The 20958-nt window shown below is 37.4% G+C and overlaps 8 protein-coding genes across 8 annotated transcripts; 3 read left to right on the forward strand and 5 right to left on the reverse strand.

The window, feature by feature from the left end:
* Positions 1-563: 563 nt before the first annotated feature.
* RO3G_01944 (uncharacterized protein) lies at positions 564-5342 on the reverse strand (the record flags this gene model as incomplete). Its single annotated transcript, XM_067656535.1, has 1 exon — positions 564-5342. One exon carries the CDS (start codon positions 5340-5342, stop codon positions 564-566), a length of 4779 nt encoding a protein of 1592 aa, XP_067512636.1.
* A 3749-nt stretch (positions 5343-9091) lies between these two features.
* Positions 9092-9450, forward strand: RO3G_01945 (uncharacterized protein; the record flags this gene model as incomplete). The annotated part of the gene is made up of 2 exons (XM_067656536.1): positions 9092-9120; positions 9261-9450. The coding sequence occupies 2 exons, from the start codon at positions 9092-9094 to the stop codon at positions 9448-9450; spliced, it is 219 nt and encodes a 72-aa protein (XP_067512637.1).
* Positions 9451-9663: 213 nt separating this feature from the next.
* RO3G_01946 (uncharacterized protein) lies at positions 9664-10753 on the reverse strand (the record flags this gene model as incomplete). Its single annotated transcript, XM_067656537.1, has 4 exons — positions 9664-9807; positions 9973-10129; positions 10246-10287; positions 10662-10753. 4 exons carry the CDS (start codon positions 10751-10753, stop codon positions 9664-9666), a joined length of 435 nt encoding a protein of 144 aa, XP_067512638.1.
* Positions 10754-11097: 344 nt separating this feature from the next.
* Positions 11098-11904, forward strand: RO3G_01947 (uncharacterized protein; the record flags this gene model as incomplete). The annotated part of the gene is made up of 1 exon (XM_067656538.1): positions 11098-11904. The coding sequence occupies one exon, from the start codon at positions 11098-11100 to the stop codon at positions 11902-11904; it is 807 nt and encodes a 268-aa protein (XP_067512639.1).
* An 801-nt stretch (positions 11905-12705) lies between these two features.
* Positions 12706-12930, reverse strand: RO3G_01948 (transposase; the record flags this gene model as incomplete). The annotated part of the gene is made up of 1 exon (XM_067656539.1): positions 12706-12930. The coding sequence occupies one exon, from the start codon at positions 12928-12930 to the stop codon at positions 12706-12708; it is 225 nt and encodes a 74-aa protein (XP_067512640.1).
* Positions 12931-13467: 537 nt separating this feature from the next.
* RO3G_01949 (uncharacterized protein) lies at positions 13468-14856 on the reverse strand (the record flags this gene model as incomplete). The annotated part of the gene is made up of 3 exons (XM_067656540.1): positions 13468-13667; positions 13727-14442; positions 14513-14856. 3 exons carry the CDS (start codon positions 14854-14856, stop codon positions 13468-13470), a joined length of 1260 nt encoding a protein of 419 aa, XP_067512641.1.
* Positions 14857-16039: 1183 nt separating this feature from the next.
* On the reverse strand, positions 16040-17062 carry RO3G_01950 (uncharacterized protein; the record flags this gene model as incomplete). The annotated part of the gene is made up of 1 exon (XM_067656541.1): positions 16040-17062. The coding sequence occupies one exon, from the start codon at positions 17060-17062 to the stop codon at positions 16040-16042; it is 1023 nt and encodes a 340-aa protein (XP_067512642.1).
* Positions 17063-19506: 2444 nt separating this feature from the next.
* On the forward strand, positions 19507-20529 carry RO3G_01951 (uncharacterized protein; the record flags this gene model as incomplete). The annotated part of the gene is made up of 1 exon (XM_067656542.1): positions 19507-20529. The coding sequence occupies one exon, from the start codon at positions 19507-19509 to the stop codon at positions 20527-20529; it is 1023 nt and encodes a 340-aa protein (XP_067512643.1).
* Between the last annotated feature and the right edge of the window lie 429 nt (positions 20530-20958).

The raw sequence follows: 20958 nt of genomic DNA on the forward strand, positions 1-20958 counted from the left end.
GTGAGGATCTGTTCCTGGTTATGCAAGTGGACTGTTTTATAATTATTTCTTAAGTAGATTTGTTTTTATGTCGCATTGCATCCGGAGTTATATTAAAAACTTGCATTGAGTTAAAGGAGTGGAATTAGTTATGACCGAATAATAGAGAAAAGACTGTAATAAATCTTTGTAAAGCATTCACTACTCTGATTTCTTATAAATTGAATATGAATCATGTTTAAAGTATGTTGGGATACGACATTGCCCCCTTCCAGGTCATAACTACTTCTGGATTTAGATTCATGAGTGTTCAATTGTGAAGACGAGTGTAAGTGAAGTTCTCTGTTTTGTAATATTGAGCAAAGCAATATGTTATGGCAATAATGTAATTCGTAAGTGCATGTTATAAGAATGTATAGGTAGCAACATGTGAAAGGTTTTTTATGTTGACGATTCTACTTGTGAATGAACTGTGGATAGAATGTAAATTGACATTGTAGATTGGATTATTGGAAGTTTTTGAATTATTGAAAGGTAGCGTAAGGCGTTGAGATAATACGTAATAAGATGAATTGCAGTCACGGTTAATTTCTTGCTCTTTTACGGCTTGAATTGTCGTGAGTTTTTCTTGGTCTTTTTTCACTTGAATTAGGTTCAACATTATGTTGTCCATTTCGACGATTCCAGTATTTTAGTATCGGTCTGTTGTCGTGAAAGTGTTTTTCAGGTTCCCAAGTATCATCTTTCGCATCATAGCCTTTCCAACGTACCAAGTATAACCAGTTACCAGGAGTGCCTTTGTGGTCAATTACGGCTTCGACATCATATACCTCAGATTGTTCTTCTGATATTACTTTGATATGCGAAGGTGGAATATTTCGAGGTAAAAGTGCGCCAGTACCATCAACTAGGATATAGCTTCCTCCTTGATTCTTTCTAACAATTGTATAATTTCCAATGTAGAGTGGATCTGTTTTTGCAGTTCGGTTTATATTCTTGATCATGACTTGACTACCAGATGGTATTTCCTTGATAATTCGATGAGATTTGTTAAACTTGTTTTCGGCAGCAGTTTGAGAAGTTTTGATTTTCTCGCGAATAGCTGGTAAAACAGTGTTATTAAATTTCGTAATGTGTCCATTAAACTGTTTTCTTGTTTCATTATAGTTTGTAGGAATTGACACGTCACTATAGTCCTTGAATTGATTTGGACGTCTAGCAAACATTAGTGAAAATGGTCTTGTGTCGTGTAAGGCAGTTGGCGTGTTATTTAGAGCTTCTTGGGTACTGTCAAGGTATAAGTCCCAGTCATCGTTCTTGCCTTGAAGTCTTTTATATATTATATTCTTAGTCTTTCCAACCCAACGTTCTGCAATTCCATTGCTTCGAGGGTGATATGCTGTTATAAGACGATGATCGATACCAGAAATTTCAGTGTATTTACGGATGATATCATTGACATATTCAGTTCCATTGTCGCTTTGGATAATCTTTGGACGACCGAAAAGTGATAGTATGTTTCTTAATGCGAGTGCGATAGTATGTGAAGATTTATCAGGCATTGCTTTGAGTACGCAAAATCTTGTGAATACGTCTACTACGACTAGAATGTAATTGTTTCCTTGAATTGATGTAGTCATAGGTCCGGCAGTATCGATACAGATATGATCCCAGGGTGCATCAGCATAGATTGACGATAATGGATGATATCCATGTTTGGCAATATTAAACTTTTGACAATCAGGGCAGCTGTTGATACAATCTAATGCATCTTGCTTTAAGTTTGTCCAATGGATTCCCTCACTGTGTAGAGTGGTAACCATTGCTTGTGAGCCTCTGTGTCCTTCAAGATGGATTTTGAGTAATAATTCTTGCCTTTCTTCTGGTGCTGGGGTTACAAGATCATCAGGCATCATCATGCGATTAGTCATATTTGTGTTTTTGGAATTAGCTATGTGAGGTGTGATCCAGGTTTTATGTTGGTTTTTATCCCCCACCAGCGTTCTTTCGGATTCGAAAAGACGCGATAACATATCTGGTAATACATTTTGAATACCAGGTCTGTGTATGATTTTGAAGTCATAATCCAGTATTGTGTCTAACCATTGTATCATCATAGAATTGGCGACAGGTTGAGTGTGGATGTAAGTAAGGGCTTTGTGATCCGTGTAAAGAGTGAAAGGATTACCCCATAAAAATGGATGAAACTTCTTGAGAGCAAAAGCAATGGCAAGTAGTTCTCGTTTAGTAGTTGAGTAATTTTTTTCAGATGTAGACAAAGCACGAGCCATGAAACCAAGATGACGGATTTGCTTATCAATGATCTGGTAGAGAACAGCACCAATGGAATAATTACTGGCATCTGTTGCAACATAGAATGGCTCATTGAGATCAGGATGATATAAGACTGGAGCAGAAGCAAGTAGCTGTTTAATTTTTGTGAATGCGTCGTCTTGTTCTTGATCCCAAATTTTGCTGGTGAGTTTGCCTTCAAAACGCAATTTATCCAATGGAGCTGTAACTTCGGATAGATTGGGCAAGTATTTCCTAAAGTAGTTTACCAACCCTAAGAAGCGTTGAATGTCTTTCCCTGTGGATGGCTTTTCCCAAGAAAGTGCGTTTGTAACCTTGCGTGGATCGAGTTGAGATCCTTTGGCATCAACACAAAAACCAAGTAGGTAAACAGATGTTTGAGCAAAGTGACATTTGTCAACATTCAGGATTAAGTTAACATTGGTGAGCTTCTTGATGACATTTTGTACATGAGTAATATGTTCTTCATAAGATTTAGAAAAAATGATAATATCATCCACAAATGCAAGAGCATAAGGAACATCAGCTAGGATAGAATTGATAACTCTTTGATAACGTGAAGCAATATGCTTGAGACCAAATGGGCAACCTTTGAACATGTATTGTTGACCTTGAAAGGTGAAGGTTGTTTTGACACGATCAGGTTTGTATATTTGGAAACGATGAAAAGCTTGTCGTAAGTCTAAAGTAGTGAAAATAGTTGAACCTTGAAGTTGATCAAAAATTTCATCAATTTTAGGTATAGGTTGTTTATCATTAGATATCAAAATAGAATTCAGCAGACGAGGATCTAGACATGGTCTATAACCTGTGAGATTTCCATGTAAATCCTTTTTGGGTGCCAAAGTGAGAGGAGAATTCCATTCTGAACTTGGTGGAGCATATTCAATTACTTCATCTTTTAACCATGTATCGACACATTCTCGCATTACTGGCATCAGTTTGAGTGGAATACGGTAAGGTGATCGATAGGCTGTTTTGTTCTTTTCTGTATCAAGATGAATAATTGATTCAGGTACTGTGCAAAAACTATTCTTTGGTATCTGTGCATTTTGATCAAGATCAGGTTTGACTGCAGCCATAAAATTAATTTGTTGATCAGTGGTACCATAAGGGGCATTGTTTGGTTCAGGAGTATCATCGATTTCTTCTTTTGCAGCAGGTTTTTTGTTTGGATGTTTTACAGCTAAATTTGTTATTAAAATATTTAATTTAGGCATCAAATCTAAACCAATGACAGCATCTGTATCAAAGGAAAGTGGAAGAACTTCGAAAATATGTGATGTGTGAATGAGAGTATCATCGTTATCACCATAAATTAAGCTTAAAGCTTTAGAAGTTGTACCAAAACGTTTACTCTTATTATCGTTTGTAGCAAAAATAATAGAACCAGAAACGTTATTATTTATATTAATGTTATTTTTATTAGCAAATGCAATATCTATCGAGCTAAAAGAAGCACCAGAGTCCACAAGGGCAAAGGTGTCGATGTTTTCTATAGTGATAGGTACATACAAAGAATGGTTAGTTTTCACTTCATTCTGTTTGCTAGTTTTTTTCTTACAGTCATAGTTTGTAGGCAAGCTACTAAGATCTATGTCCATACTGCCGTGGCTGTGCTCTTGATCATTCAAGTTGACAGCGGCAGGTGATTGTTTACTTCGATTGTGGGGACCAGAGAAACGAGCAGAACGGAAAGCTTTAGTTGGTCCATTGAACCTCTTGACTTTATCTCTGCTGCATGTAGCTGCATGGTCAGGACTCCATGGTACATTGGCAGAACATTTGTAACAGTTTTTCTTTGTAACTGTTGTTGTTGGAGTAACCTTGGTGGTGATGGTGGCAGTAGTGGCGGTATCAGCAGTGGCAATCCTTTTGAGGACTTTACATTGTTCAGTGGTATGATTACCATTACCATGAACAAGACATCTTGACTTCGGCTTGAATTGAGGTTGGCCTTGCTTGCTTGGACCACTAGCATTCTTTGGATTGTGCATCGACTTTTCAGCACCACTTACAAACGAAATCGGATTTGACGACGATTGAGTTGTGATGTTACGCTTGGTAACACCAGCAGCCATGGCTTCATCATTGCAAATATTCGAAGAGATCACAGTACGAGCCTTGGCAGACACCTTGCACACAGAGTCTTGCTGATTCAAAGGTAAGTTTAGCAAGGAGCGGGACACTTCCTTATACAAGGCGACAGGTAAAGCGCGTTTGAACAAAGCAGCAGTTCTAATATCATCTTGCCATTTTGCTGCACGTCTGATTCTTTGGAATCGGTCAGTAAAAGCCTCGATCGACTCATTTTGCTGCATTTTGATTGTCAGTAGTTGATCAATATTGTTCAACGTCTGAGCAACATCTTGGGTGGCGTACGTATTGACAATGATCGACCTAGCCTCGTCCCAGTTCAAGCTTCGACCTTTTAGTACTTCATTAAACCAAGATCTTTGGTCTCTATTCATTTTGATCGGAACCAAGCGCATCCAATGTTGATCGATTGCAAGTCCGTTGGAACTTACAATTAGTGCGAATGTGTCCAGAAGGTCTTCTACAGAATCATGGACTTCAACATCCATTCTCCACACATTACCAACCCATTGCCATGTAGGAAGATCATTTGGAATAAAATGATCAAAGCGGTTTGACGACTGGTTAACGGACTGTTGAGTTGTTTCAACCTTGGGTGGCTCACAGTACGTTTGGACTTCCAAAAGATACTTGATACAACTTGCAATGTGTGATGCTTCATTGCGAAGGCTTTCCAACTGATCCATAGGTAAGTGATTGGATACACCTCTGGCAAACCTTTGGGATACTTCTTGGAGTTGCTGGCGAAGTATAGACAATGCGTCAGTGTTACCAGTGACCAGGGGAATGTCATCAGCTGTCTCCATCATGTCAGCATCGTTTTGGTAAGGTAAAACCGGTTCAGTTGCTTCTTGACTAGATGTAGAGCGGATATCAGCAGGAACCAAAGGGCTAACATCTTGAGCGTTGTTGATGGTGTTGATTTCCATAGGTAAGTTATTTTGAGCGGCCATTTTAGAAAAGTAATAGAGCAATAAAATTTAGAATTCGTTGAAAAAAATGTGTTATCTCGTAAGAATAAAAAAGACTATAAAATTCAACGAGACTGAAAAAAGTTATCTTTATTTAATATTATAATGTCTGGTATTTATACTATTTTCATGGAGGTTTAATTAAATCCTTTTCAAGATACTTTAATTAATTATAACTGTAGATCTAGTGTCAATAAGTTTTAATGTGAGGATCTGTTCCTGGTTATGCAAGTGGACTGTTTTATAATTATTTCTTAAGTAGATCTGATCTTTCATTTATGTTGCATTGCATCAGGAGTTATATTAAAAGCTTGCATTGAGTTAAAGGAGTGGAATTAGTTATGACCGAATAATAGAGAAAAGACTGTAATAAATCTTTGTAAAGCATTCATTACTCTGATTTCTTATAAATTGAATATGAATCATGTTTAAAGTATGTTGGGATACGACAGTCATGCTAAAAGTAAATGTTGGACCAGTCGAAATTGTAGTACTTCATACTATCACGAAGCGTAGTGTTCAAAATATGCTAGTAAACACCCGAGTACAACTTTCCATCGTAAATTCAGCAAGCATATTCTGGTCCTTCAGAGGTTATACAACACCAGGACATCAATTTGCTAGCTTCATGCTGAATTACAAAATCCAGGTCATGTTGTTGAAAAAGGTCACTTGGCCTTTTCCGATAGTGATTATCACCATCAAAGCCCTATACGTTGATCTTGGTTTCATTAAAGTAAACGATTTGTTGTCAGTCAACCATTGCCCAATCCTGATGCTCCTTGTTCCATTTCAACTGATGGTACGTATGCACTTTTGTCTGAAATGGCTCCTTTTTTTCTATCAGAAAATGGAACTCCATTGATTTCAGTACGTTAATTTCTGACTGGTATGAGATATCATAGCCAAATCCAACCAGCTCCCGATACACCACTTTAGAAGCCTTTAGAACCCATTCCATGACTTTTCTTTTGATTAACCGCTTCGTCACTTCGGAGACTACTGCAGGTCTATCACCTGTGCTCACTGTCCTACTTGAAAACAACGTTATAAAGTATCTACTAACAGTTGATTCGTGTAATCCAGTCTCCTCAGCAATATCATATTTTGATGTGGATCCGGTTAATGTCTGTTTGAGGTCGTTTACTTTCTCCTCTGACAGTCATTTATGCATGCGATTGACGAAAGGGTAAAAAAGAGAAATAATTTAAACAAAGGAATATAAAATTTAAAATAAAGGAATTGTAAGCACTCTTAAATATAGATAGCATTCTAATCACGTCAAAAGTGAGAAAAATTGTGATGGCAACCGGTTGGGTCGTATTAAAATTCATTATTTCAAACATATGTAAACAAGTAAAAAATACCGGATGTTTAAAATACTACCTTTAGCAGTATCAAATTCCACCAATAACCATTGCCCACATCCGAAAATTAACGAATAAATTCCCTTCCTATTGTGGCACAAACAGTCAAAGTTTGGGATAGTTTGGTGCGGTATCCATAGACAAGCAGCTGTAAAACATGAATTTTGCAATTCCTTGCAGCAGTTTTTTGACCTACTGTACATACAAAACTTTTTTGCTTATCAAATAAATAGATTGCTTTATTATTTTTTATGACAAATATTGTAAAAAAATATATGTTTTTAAGCTTATACTCGCTCATTACTTACTTTATGTTTGCACATGGGTGTAATTTGCCATTAGCCATTAGCCATTAGCCATTAGAGATGTTAGCAATGACAACTTTCTTTACCAAAAAGAACTTTTTAGCAACAGGCAACAATATAAGTCTGTTATTCTTATTGCTTCATCATGTTGGAAAGAACAACTTTGCTCATGAGTCTCATGTTCGTCATCCGAATGTGTCCCATTAGGAATTCCTGATGTAAGAAAAAAAAAAAAAAAAGAAACCGACATTAGACTTGGTTGCTATTTTTTTTTATAAACTTGCATTTGACCAGAACTTGAGCTTTCTTTTTTATCTTTTGTACCTTGAACATCTAGTGTATTCCATGAAACAAAACCAGGGAGGAAAAAAAGCTGTTTTACTGCTACAGTGCGTTAAGTTGCCGACACTTTTTTTTTTTTTTTTTATTTCAAGTAAAAAAAAAGAAAAAAAAAGAATACTCTCTATGTTAAAGATATTGCACTCAAGTAATAAAACTTGTTCAAACAACGTATAAGTTATCTTTTGGGATACCATTAAATGTAATCTTCGTGCAAAACAACTGTATTTGATTTATAACATAGATAGACAGTGAATAAGTGTAACATTGGTAAAAATAAGGCTACAAAAAAAGCACTTCCTTTTTTTTTTTTTTTTTTTTTTTTTTTTTTTTTTCCTTCTCTTTTTTATAAAAGGTAAGTTCTTAATATTTTATACATTTCATTCCTGTTCTAATGGTACTTGTACTTTAGTAAAACCGTATTTCTTGCTTTCTTTATAAAGTCTCTTTCTCAAGACTACCGTTGCTTCTTCTTTTACTTGTTGGCACAAGCTTGGATGGCGTGTTTTTTCTTCTTTTCTTCTTTTCTTTTTTTTCCTGGCCCATCTAAAGCAAGGTATTATTACTTTTACTACATATCCTCCATAGCTAATAACTATTGTAGATGCATATTGCTTCCCTTTTCTTTATTTGTTGGTATAAGCTTAGCTAGTTTTCTGGTCTATCTAAAGATGTAATAAACGAAGATAAAAAGAAATAAAAAAGCACCAAAACGATAATTACTTTGAGATACTTTTTATTCTTGATTATATCCAACTTAAAGTTATCCTTTTTTCAATCAGGTTTTAGGTGGAATATTTATATTCTTTTGAATGATAATTCATGGGGACGATTGAGTTAAATCAATTGGTTCTTTCTTGATGTTTCATTCTGGATTGGGGCATTGTCATCATATCTTGTTCCATGGAATCTTATCTTGTATAATTATATTATAAATCGTTGTTCTAAGCTACTAGTGTTGCATTTATAAATAGTCATCCATGGAATCGTTGTTTAAGACGGCACTTGTATTTTGTTCCTGAATGGTTATTGGGTTTGAGTAAACTCGGTTACTAAATAAGTACAGAAAGACTGAAACCTAATAACGGAGACAACAGGAGCTACTAAGGCACCAATCGGATTATCGATAGGATTATTTCTCAATCATTCGTTTAGATCAATAAAGTTACTATGCAAGAAAAACAATATTCTATTCTGACATACATAGTCTCAATGCAACTTAATACATTGGATCATAAAAGAGATTATGCAAAGACTCATTACTATAACAAGTTGGTATTATATATGCAAGACATTCATTACTCTTTATGATATAATTCATCGTCAGATCTTTATGATTCAACTATGCTAGTGTTGGAGATGTTTGGTTTATAGCATAATTTATTATTTTATTATGTCTACCTATAACAGCCGTCATCACCCGCAACAACCGCCCCACTCGCACATCTCGTGCTTCCATCTCTTCTGTCTCTTCTTTGTCCTCTGTTGTTTCTGAGGTTGCCTCCTCTTGTCCTGCTTCTCCTGTGGCCCCTGGCCTGGACAACTTTTCTGACCTTCCCGGGTCACCTTCCTACGTGGAAATGGTCACTGGTTTCCGTTCCCGTTCGCCTTCTCCTGCTGACTCAGTCAGTGGTGCTATAGGAGAGAGACTTACAGTAGGTCAAAAAACTGCTGCAAGGAATCTATTTTTCTTGGTTTTTGTAGCGCACATCCTGTTACAATGGCACAAACTGCCTCTGTTCCCACATAGTAAATCTTCTACATGTCTTGAAAAATCTGAAAGAGTTTAAGCCCTATTGGATAAGTATTGAAGGAAGTATGAGGCGCGCAATTTGAAAGTTTGAAAAAATGAAAATTTGAACGGAATGAACTTATTTATTAATATTTAGTTGGTCCTACTTTTTTATTAATAATCTCTTGAGTTCTTCTCAAAATGTTATCTACATGCCTTTGGCAAAGTTATTTATCGAAGTCAATTCATATTTCATCAACTCGTTCCCAAAGCACATCTATGTTCTTTGCTCTACGTTCGTAATAATTGAGCTACAACTTCAATGGATGCCATACGTGCTCGATTGAATTTAAGTCCGGGCTCTGAGCTGGCCAATCGTTAATATAGCTCTCTTGGTTACTACATAACTAGGCCATTGTAAATTATGCCTTGTGCTTTGGGTCATTGTCATGCTAAAATTTAATGTTGGACCAGTCGAAATTGTAGTACTTCATAGTACCACAAAGCGTAGTGTTCAAAATATGCTGGTAAACACCCGAGTACAACTTTCCATCGTAAATTCAGCAAGCATATTCTGGTCCTTCAGAGGTTATACAACACCAGGACATCAATTTGCTAGCTTCATGCTGAATTACAAAATCCAGGTCATGTTGTTGAAAAAGGTCACTTGGCCTTTTCCGATAGTGATTATCACCATCAAAGCCCTATACGTTGATCTTGGTTTCATTAAAGTAAACGATTTGTTGTCAGTCAACCATTGCCCAATCCTGATGCTCCTTGTTCCATTTCAACTGATGGTACGTATGCACTTTTGTCTGAAATGGCTCCTTTTTTTCTATCAGAAAATGGAACTCCATTGATTTCAGTACGTTAATTTCTGACTGGTATGAGATATCATAGCCAAATCCAACCAGCTCCCGATACACCACTTTAGAAGCCTTTAGAACCCATTCCATGACTTTTCTTTTGATTAACCGCTTCGTCACTTCGGAGACTACTGCAGGTCTATCACCTGTGCTCACTGTCCTACTTGAAAACAACGTTATAAAGTATCTACTAACAGTTGATTCATGTAATCCAGTCTCCTTAGCAATATCATATTTTGATGTGGATCCGGTTAATGTCTGTTTGAGATCGTTTACTTTCTCCTCTGACAGTGATTTATGCATGCAATTGACGAGAGGCTAAAAACGAGAAATAATTTAAACAAGGGAATATAAAATTTAAAATAAAGGAATTGTAAGCACTCTTAAATACAGATAACATTCTAATCACGTCAAAAGTGAGAAAAATTGTGATGGCAACCGGTTGGGTTGTATTAAAATTCATTATTTCAAACATATGTAAACAAGTAAAAAATACCGGATGTTTAAAATACTACCTTTAGCAGTATCAAATTCCACCAATAAACATTGCCCATATCCGATAATCGACGAATAAACGCACTTTCTATTGAGGTACAAACAGTCAAAGTTTGAGATAGTTTGGTGCAGTATCCATGGACAAGCAGCTGTAAAACATGAATTTTGCAATTCCTTGCAGCAGTTTTTTGACCTACTGTAACTCTCTTTCCATAAAGAAGGACGAAACGTCCTCAGTACGTGGTGACGCCATTAGTCTGTCCACTGCTGAAGATGACGTTGCTGTCATGTTTTGACATGTCAATAAGATAACAGTCTTATCAATCTAAGCTAAATCTTTACAAATGAGTTTGAATAAGAATAGATCCTGATAATTACCAACTGCCCTGAACAGCCAAGTTTCACTTTCATCTCAACAGTTGATTATTTACATCAGTTTATAAAATTTTTCTTATACATGTCAAATCATATCGGTCGTAACTATCTCTTGTCATTTAATCTCAGGTCTTGCTCAAACTAATATAAATAGCCTTGGAATCTTTCTTTAATAAAAGTAATTTGACTTTAGAACTATTGTTCGGTCTCGTTAATTCTTCTTTGTCTATTTTAAATACTTAAAACACTTCAGTTGCCATGGAGGATGCACCTCTGAACAACACTCGCTGCGCCATTAGCGGTGAGAAAAAGAACGCCTCGCGTTCTTCTAAGTCTGTTTCGAAAAGTAAGAGCAGCATCCCTGAGAAGTTGAAACGCTTTAATCGTAAGTACGATGAGACAGCTGACTTGCTCGACAAGTTAGTTGAGAAGCGTGATCTTGAAGAAGATGAGTCGAAAAGAAAGACTCTTAAGATCCAAATACGCGAGTACAGGGAAGATTTGGACTACTACGAGGAACGTATTACCAAGCTTGAGGTTAGCGCTAATGAAATTAGCCAAAAGATAAATGAGGTTGGGAACAATGCCAACAATACTCGTGAGTCTGAGCCTACTGTCCCCATCAAGGTCATACCTCCCTTTCGCCTGTTGGTCAGTGCTGCTTACAATCCTAAGTATTACTCTTCCAACAAGGTCAGTCCTGATGATGTGAAGAATGGCAATGCCTTTAAGACAGTAAAGGACTTCATCAGGAAGTTTGAAGCCATCGTGAAACATTATGGTGTCAACATTGACAAGAACTGGCTAGGATATCTCCAGTTGTCCATTGAAAATGGCCAGGATGATAGGAGCATCAATTGGTTCCAACATAAGCTGACTGTCGCTGATTTCAAAAACAGCAATTGGGAAGGTGCCAAGACCGCTCTCATAGGCAATTTTGGTGAATCCTTCACCTACTTGCAGTATCGTCAAAAGCTGATGAGAATCAATCAGCCCAACGGCGAGTACTTGAACATGTATGTGGACAGATACAGTGAGCGACAAAACTGTCCCAATGTTTTGTAATTTTCTCTTTTATGGCCTGTAGCGTTATGGTTATCAGATTAATTTATGGCTTGTTGTATATCATTCGATAGCCAAAGCCTTGTAAAAGTAAACAACATATAGCAAAGACCGATTAAAGTGCCGCAAATGGAGATAGAGGGAATCAAAAACAAGCGGTGCATTGGGACAGTTTTGTCGCATTTTCAAAAAAATATAAAATGGTTTATTTATTTGATATTAATAGTCAGTCCTGCGTCCTTTGATCTTGATACATTGTTTTATACGCTTAGGCATTGATTCTATAACCTTTTGACACTCTTCTGGCTTCATTAAGTCGTACCAAACTTTAGTTACTCGTTCGTATAATTCATTCATGCCTTTTGGTGCCGTTTCATAATCATTCAGCCTTCTCTTTAACAATGACCACATATTTTCAATTGGATTGAGGTCAGGGGACTGTGCAGGCCACTCCAGGATGTTGTAGGATTGGCCTTTAAGGTATTCTTTGACTAGTTTGGACGTATGCTTAGGATCATTGTCATGCTGAAAAATCACCTGATGGTGTTCGAATCCTAATTTATCGATGCTGAACTCGATAGTACGCTCCAATTCATCTTCCAAAATCTCTCTGTACAATTCTTTATCCATATTACCATTGATCTTGCATATCCAACCGACTCCTGCATAGGTAATAGCGCTCCACAGCATAATACTGCCTCCACCATGCTTAACAGTCATCTTGACATGTTGCGATTTCAAGCTTTCCCCTGACCGGATCCAAGCCCAGGTGCGTCCATCTGAGTTAAATCTATTTATTTTCGTCTAGTCTGACCAAATAACACGTTTCCAGTCATCTACAGTCCAGTCCTTGTGAGCCATACACCAAGAAAGCCTCTTACGGATGCTTTTAGCACTAAGCAAAGGCTTCTTCGGCTTCTCAATCGCACCAAGGCCGGCCTTACGAAGGGTTCTGCGCACTGTCACAGCACTTACTTTCCTTCCAATGTCCTTTTCTAACTCTTTAGCCACCTTTGCTGCGCTTGACATCCGGTTTTTCGTCACTTGGCGGACACAATAGCGTTCATCAGCTGCCGATAAGATCTTGCGTCGGCCGCCTTTTGGCTTTCCAAGTCCAAAGCAATAGGATTTTCGGAGTCTCCCAACCGTACTCGGTTAATTGTACCTTTGATGCCGTCGGACGTTAAAATTTCCAATTTCCTTATTTGGAAATCAACAATTTTCTAAATATGAATCAGCCCGTCAACAAAATACAGTCGAATTATGCAAGTCGCTGTCCGGAATGGCTAGAGTGTCTACTTCCGACGGAAGAGGTCGCCTGTTCGAAACATGTAATCGGTATTTTTGTTCCGATGCTGCAGGCGTGTCTATGTGGGAGCTATTTTTTTTTTGAATTGATTCCTTTGTGCATTCTTTTTTTGTATAGGCTTTTCTTTTATTTAACTGATTATAGTAATGCTTTTGGATATTTTTTGTCGAAGTATATTAACAATGCTTGCTCTCTGTACGTAACATTATTGAGGACATTTTTATTGAGCTTTGTTTAATTTTTTTTTATTGTTATTATTATTCTGCAGCAAGCTCAGTTAACCATGCTGGATTACGCTGAGCTCGATCAAAGCTAACATTTTTAAGACAATCAATTATACCACCAAAGATATCGTTGTGGTGCTTTCTTCGCCAAATAAATTCGATAAGCAACCAAGGTACCATCTTCTTTGTTCTAAGGGCAGGAGTTACATTAATTTTTATTCCATTCCAAGTTCCTGAAAAGATTTTATTAACTAGACCTATAAACACTTCTACACTCCAATTTTAAGCTTACCCTCGATGGTGTTGGTATGGACATCACCGTCACGAAATGTCACACTGTGATTGACAGTTCGATGTACCAAGTTCATTCCAAGGTTTACCATATTTTCATATGCTCTCCAACAATCTGTATGTACTATGGAACCATCGGCAACATAATTTCGAATGATTGTATCCATCGTTTCAGTGTTTCTATTATTTACTACCACAAGAAAACACTTTCGTTCAGGTGTTTTTTCAACACCACCTACCACCCAAACACCCTCCACACGATGTCCTCGATGATATTTTCTTTTACCAAACTTTGATTCATCGATTTCTACCACGATTGGATTTCCATCCACATCATAACCTCCGATTTTGCAGTCGTTCTGCTGTAAATCTTCTTGTAAAACTTGGTACCAATCTTTTAAAGTTTCTCGTACTGCCTTTGGTGAACATCCAACCATGGTAGAAATTGTCATTCGTCGTACTTTCAAGCTCCAAAAGTAAAGAATGGAGAGCGCATCATAGGCTGGTAAGCTGCGATTACTAAAAAAGGAAGCATTTCGTACAGCAACTTGACGTCCATTGCAGCATTTCTCACCAGTTTCCTGATTAACTATGATTCCATTGCATCTCCAACGTGGAACACTTCCTGTTTGCTCCAAATACATGACGCTTCCTTCATCACCATTACAACGGTACACTGTGTTGCTTCCATAATAGATTCCGTTGTTAATAAAAAACCTAATTTATAAAAAAAAAAAGAGTTATTAATATTGTATACAAGTGTGCTTTGTTATACTTTTATACTTACTGCATGCACGCTTCTTCAGTTCCAAAAGTTAAAAAAAAAGTTCTGGTTGCCATAATAGGAACATTTTGACCTCTGCTCCAATTATCCGGCAAAAGATTACTATTATGTGCCTCATCGTCAACTTCGAAAGCTTCTATTTCCAATAACTCTTCGTTATCATCATTATTGATAGAAATAACTGCTACATCCAAATCTGAAGTTTGTTCGGTTTCTAAATGCATTTCTTCTACTTCATCATCAGAATCAACGATAACAATAGGGCTGTTGGGGGAAGTAACAGGTCTTTGACGATGAATACCAGCAGGATTGGTGTAGTTTGCGGTAGAGATATTGATAAAAGACATGATATACTAACTTTAATTTGAAAGATGTAAAAAGGGAAGAAAAAAAAAGGGGAAAAAAAACAGGGAGGAAACGCAAAATAAAAAAAAATTTATTTAAAATAGTTAAGTCACAAAAAGCAAGAACTCAGACATAAAAAAGGACTGCTAAAACTTTCAGAAAAAAATGACACACACAAGGGTCGAACATGCGACCCTCTACATACAAAGACGACACCTTATCCATTCTGGACAACGACATGCATCATTTTATGATATTCTACCGATTGTGTCACTCATATTCCGAAAATTATCGATTTCCAAATAAGGAAATTGGAAATTTTAAAGTCCGACGGCATCAAAGGTACAACCATCCCCGTACTCTTGCTTAAACCAGTAGAACCTTCCACTTCCCGAACCGACTTGCCTTGTTTAAGTAGAGAAATTGCTTGAACAACTGTTTCTTGAGAGGCTTGTTTCATGTTGAGATATAATGGGCGAGTAATAAATCAGTAGGAGTTTAAAACTTCAGTAGTGAGTAAAAAAAAGCTTAGAGACATACAATGCGCACTTGTAAGCAGTTTGGTACCTCTATGCAACTTGTGGGTCGATATTTTATCATATTTTATATTTTTTTGAGAATGCGACAAAACTGTCCCAATGCACCGCTTGTTTTTGATTCCCTCTATCTCCATTTGCGACACTTTAATCGGTCTTTGCTATATGTTGTTTACTTCTACAAGGCTTTGGCTATCGAATGATATACAACAAGCCATAAATTAATCTGATAACCATAACGCTACAGGCCATAAAAGAGAAAATTACAAAACATTGGGACAGTTTTGTCGCTCACTGTACATAGATCTTTTGACCAAAGCCAAGTTTGCGGACAGTCCGCTGGCAGTGATGCATTTCCTGGGCACATTGCTTCCACCTGTCAAGGATTGTTTGGAAAGAAGACTGGCTGAAATACAGTGGGTGAAAAAACTCTAAAAACGTCGGATATTTTTTCAGTTTTTAGCCTCTATGAGCATACACAGCGACTTGGATCATGCAAAAACTTTATGACATACTTGTTGGGCTGTCTATTACATCTCATGAAAGTTTTAACCTCAGACGTTTATGTAACAGTCCGCAAAAGCGATGGAAATGCTGTGGGTTTATTTTTAGAGTTTTTTCCCTTTACTTTTATTATATTATAGATGACTTAATACCGAGTAGAACCACCTTTGGCATTGATTACTGCCTTAATACGCGCAGGCATAGTGTCAATATACCTTCTGCAAACTTCTTTATCAAAGGAGTTCCAATCTTTTTCAACTCTTTCCCACAATTCATGGACACCTTTAGCTTTCTTGTCATATAACGATAGATTCAACTTCAAATGATGCCAAAGATGCTCAATAGGATTAAGGTCAGGACTTTGAGCTGGCCAGTCGTCAATGTAGTTCACCCCATTAGCTTGTAACCATTGGACGGTTGACTTAGAACGATGCTTTGGGTCACCATCGTGCTGAAAATACGCAGTAGACCAATCCATATTATAGTACTCCATAGTTTCCCGGAGCGTTGTATCCAATATCTGTTGGTAAAGATCCGAGTTCATAGTTCCATCGTATATTTGACAGGCATACCCGGGTCCCTCATACGTCATGCACCCCCACATCATCAAACTACCGCCCCCATGCTTAACAGTTACGTCAATATGATGAGGCTTAAGAGGGTCCCCTGGTCTTGACCAATAGTACTTACACCCGTCAGAGCCCCAAATGTTCACTTTTGTTTCATCAGAGAATACTACGCGTCGCCAGTCATCTGTAGTCCAGTTTTGGTGCTTCTTAGCCCATGCTAGCCGTCTCTTCATGTGCTTTGCGGTTAACAATGGCTTTTTGACTTTAATCGCAGCAAAGAAGTTCATCGATTTCAATACGTTTATAGCGGTTTTGTATGAGATGCGATATCCAAGCTCCATGAGTTTGTCATGTACTTCCCTTGCAGTCTTGAGCTGGCCTTGTAAAACTTGAAGCTTGATGAATCTCTTCGTCTGAGCGGACACAACCATCGGTCTACCACGAAGTCCACGCTGTCGGTTTGGGAAAAACTTGTTCGCATAGTTATTAACTGTTGCATACGTGACCCCAAAACGGTTCGCAACCTCCATAGAGCCTTTTCCAGCAAGTAGAGCGGACTTTATATCGTTTTTGATGTCAGCCGAGAGAGATTTAGGCATAACTGAGGTGTTTAAGATATTTAAAAATTAAATGGAAAAAATTACGAAAAAAAGAGAAAAGCGACTCCTTTTATTCTTTTGGAGCCTTTATGAGTCATGATAAGTCATTAAAAGTCCGCGGAGTCTGTCTGTCGGTCCGTGTATCCGACATTTACGGAAGTGAAAAAACTCTAAAAATAAATCTGTCTTCTTTTAGCAGCTGTTGTCGGGTGAATAATCGTCATCTGAGATTGAAAATTTGTCACATTATTTGTTAATATTAGTGCTACATATTTGCAAAATTTCAAGGCAATACACGAATTTGGTAAAACATAACAACCAAAAACGCTGATAACATCATAACGTTTTTAGAGTTTTTTCACCCACTGTACGTGCCAAGAAGAATGCTGATTTCATCTTGGAAGATGATACGTTGTCGAAAACCCAGACAATCGTAGAAAACAACAAGATGCATTTCATAGAAGAATGCAAGAAGATCTTCCCTGGTTTGAAAAATCAGGAACGATCTCAGTTCAAGCCTGCCGACAAGAAGGCACCAAGGCAAATAGAAACGAAAAGAAAGTTTCATGGCGACGAGCAGAGGTATTTTCCCGAAAACAAGAATAGGGAAAGAAGTTTCCATAAAAGGCCGGCACACAGCGCGCCTAAATGTCGCTATTGTGGGGAGAAATACAGTAGCGGACAAAACTGGTACACAAAAATGAAAATCAGTATTGCATCTCTGCCATATATCTGCGACTTTTGTGGCATATACCATCTGAAAGGCAGTCTAAAATATACATTATGATATGTAAACGGGAATTGTGTCGGACATCCCGCAGGCATAAGGTCATTTTTAGTGATTTTTTGCATATTTCAATTTTCGCCAAAAATATAGTACTTGTCTAGCCTTCCTTCAATTTTCCTCATATCTCTCCCGTTTGCTTTCAGATTTCACAGTATATTAGTGAGCTTTAGTAGCTCTTGAAAAATACATAAACCCATGCTTATTTTGTATTTTCCATTGAATTCCCCCTTTTGTTTTTATCCTATTCATTATAACAAAGTACTTACCTTACATGCTTAAGAAAATAAGCAACTGTAAAAGCGAAGCTCTGAGATTTCGAATACACTTAGTTCGTACGGCAGCAGATCTTTTTAGGGTAGCAAGAATCTCCAAATGGACAATCAACAGGATAAGAAAGGAAGAAAAGAACATCAAGGCTTGTGACCGTGGTAGTCGACCGGTCGTAGTCAGCAAAATAACTAACGCAATCATCCGCCTAAAGTTTCGACAAGGACCTTTACGCACAGTTTCTGATGCTCAGCTCTTTTTGAGATCCTTTGGATACAGTATTAGCAAACTGTCAGTCAGAAGGCACTGTAGGAAGCTAGGTTTTGAGTCTGGAACTAAGGAATCGAAGATTTTCATTAGCTGTATAAGCCAGAAAAAGCGATGAAAGTGATATCACGACAAACCATCGTATACTATAGAGGGATGGAAGTCCATCATATTTAGCAATGAAAAAAACATGAATGTTATGAGTGCAGATAGTATACACTAATATTGAAAGCAAGTCGAGCAACCTTAGCGATCTTTTTAAGGTGATCAAACAATGAAGCATGCTGGTTGCTCTGTTACATTTTAAGGCTGTATTAGATATTGAGGACCAGGATATTTGTGTCAAGCATACGATGTTGTAATAAAGTCATAGATATACACATGTATTTCGCCTACTACATACCACAAAAGACTAGGGTATAATGGTCTAAAATATCGTAATCTCTCGTTTCAGCATGACAATGACACAAAGCACAAGTTAAGGCAAGTCACAAGCTCAATATTTGATAGCAGCGCTTCTGTGCTAAAGGGTTAGTTACCACTAATCCTGGCTTAAGCCTTCTTAAGCATGTCCGGTGGCAATTGAAGGCAAAGCTATGACGATACGACACTAGACCAAAAAGGGTAGATTATGTTATGTTCTGGTAAAGTAAAAGAAATAACAAAGATAAACCAAAAAAATACTTTTTGAGACTGAACTTTATTTAAGACAATCTTCATTGTTAAAAAGAAAACATTACAAAGTCTACTATTTACAGTGGGTGAAAAAACTCTAAAAACGTTATGACGTTATCAGCGTTTTTGATTGTTATGTTCTACCAAATTGGTGTATCGCCTTGAAATTTTGCATATATGTAGCACTAAAAATAAAAAATAGTATGACAAAATTTCAATCTCAGATGCTGATTATTCATCCGAAAACAACTGCTAGAAAAAGACTGGTTTATTTTTAGAGTTTTTTCACTTCCATAAATGTCGGATACACGGACCGACAGACAGACTCCGCGGACTTTTAATGACTTATCATGACTCATAAAGGCTCCAAAAGAATAAAAGGAGTCGCTTTTCTCTTTTTTTCTTAATTTTTTCCATTTAATTTTTAAATATCTTAAACACCTCAATCATGCCTAAATCTCTCTCTGCTGACATCAAAAACGATATAAAGTCCGCTATACTTGCTGGAAAAGGCTCTATGGAGATTGCGAACCGTTTTAGGGTTACGTATGCAACAGTTAATAACTATGCGAACAAGTTTTTCCCAAACCGACAGCGTCGACTTGGTGGTAGACCTATGGTTGTGTCCGCTCAGACGAAGAGATTCATCAAACTTCAAGTTTTACAAGGCCAACTCAAGACTGCAAGGGAAGTACATGGCAAGCTCATGGAGCTTGGATATTACATATCATATAAAACCGCTATAAATGTGTTGAAATCGATGAACTTCTTTGCTGCGATTAAGGTCAAAAAGCCTTTGTTAACCGCAAAGCACATGAATAGACGGCTAGCATGGGCCAAGAAGCACCAAAACTGGACTACAGATGACTGGCGACGCGTAGTACTCTCTGATGAAACAAAAGTGAACATTTGGGGCTCTGACGGGTGTAAGTACTATTGGTCAAGACCAGGGGACCCTCTTAAACCTCATTATATTGACGTAACTGTTAAGCATGGGGGCGGTAGTTTGATGATGTGGGGGTGCATGACGTATGAGGGACCCGGATACGCCTGTCAAATATACGATGAAACTATGAACTCGGATCTTTACCAACATATATTGGACACAACACTTCGGGAAACAATGGAGTACTATAATATGGATTGGTCTACTGCGTATTTTCAGCACGATGGTGACCCAAAGCATCGTTCCAAGTCAACCGTCCAATGGTTACAAGCTAATGGGGTGAACTACATTGACGACTGGCCAGCTCAAAGTCCTGATCTTAATCCTATTGAGCATCTTTGGCATCATTTGAAGTTGAAGCTATCGTTATATGACAAGAAAGCCAAAGGTGTCCATGAATTGTGGGAAAGAGTTGAAAAAGATTGGAACTCCTTTGATAAAGAAGTTTGCAGAAGGTATATTGACACTATGCCTGCACATATTAAGGCAGTAATCGATACCAAAGGTGGATCTACTCGGTATTAAGTCATCTATAATATAATAAAAGTAAAGGGAAAAAACTCTAAAAATAAACCCACAACACTTCTATCGCTTTTGCGGACTGTTAAATAAAAACCTGAGCTTAAAACTTTCATGAGATGTAATAGACAGCACAACAAGTATATCATAAAGTTTTTGCATAATCTAAGTCGCTGTGCATGCTCACAGAGACTAAAAACTGAAAAAATATCTGACGTTTTTAGAGTTTTTTCACCCACTGTATATTCTTCTATCAATTGGCGGGTAAATGAGTAGTTATGAGCGTGGATCCAATCATTGACACGTTTGATTGAAGAATGATCACTGAATCGATTATGAAAATTTTTAATTCGTTGTTTTTATAGATCTCATTGTTCTTTAACTGATCTGGGAGAGTTGTCCCGTCTTCATTGAGAGGAAAGATATATTTATATG

This window comes from Rhizopus delemar, genomic scaffold, assembly GCF_000149305.1.
Source record: "Rhizopus delemar RA 99-880 supercont3.1 genomic scaffold, whole genome shotgun sequence".
Taxonomy (NCBI): Eukaryota; Fungi; Mucoromycota; class Mucoromycetes; order Mucorales; family Rhizopodaceae; genus Rhizopus; species Rhizopus delemar.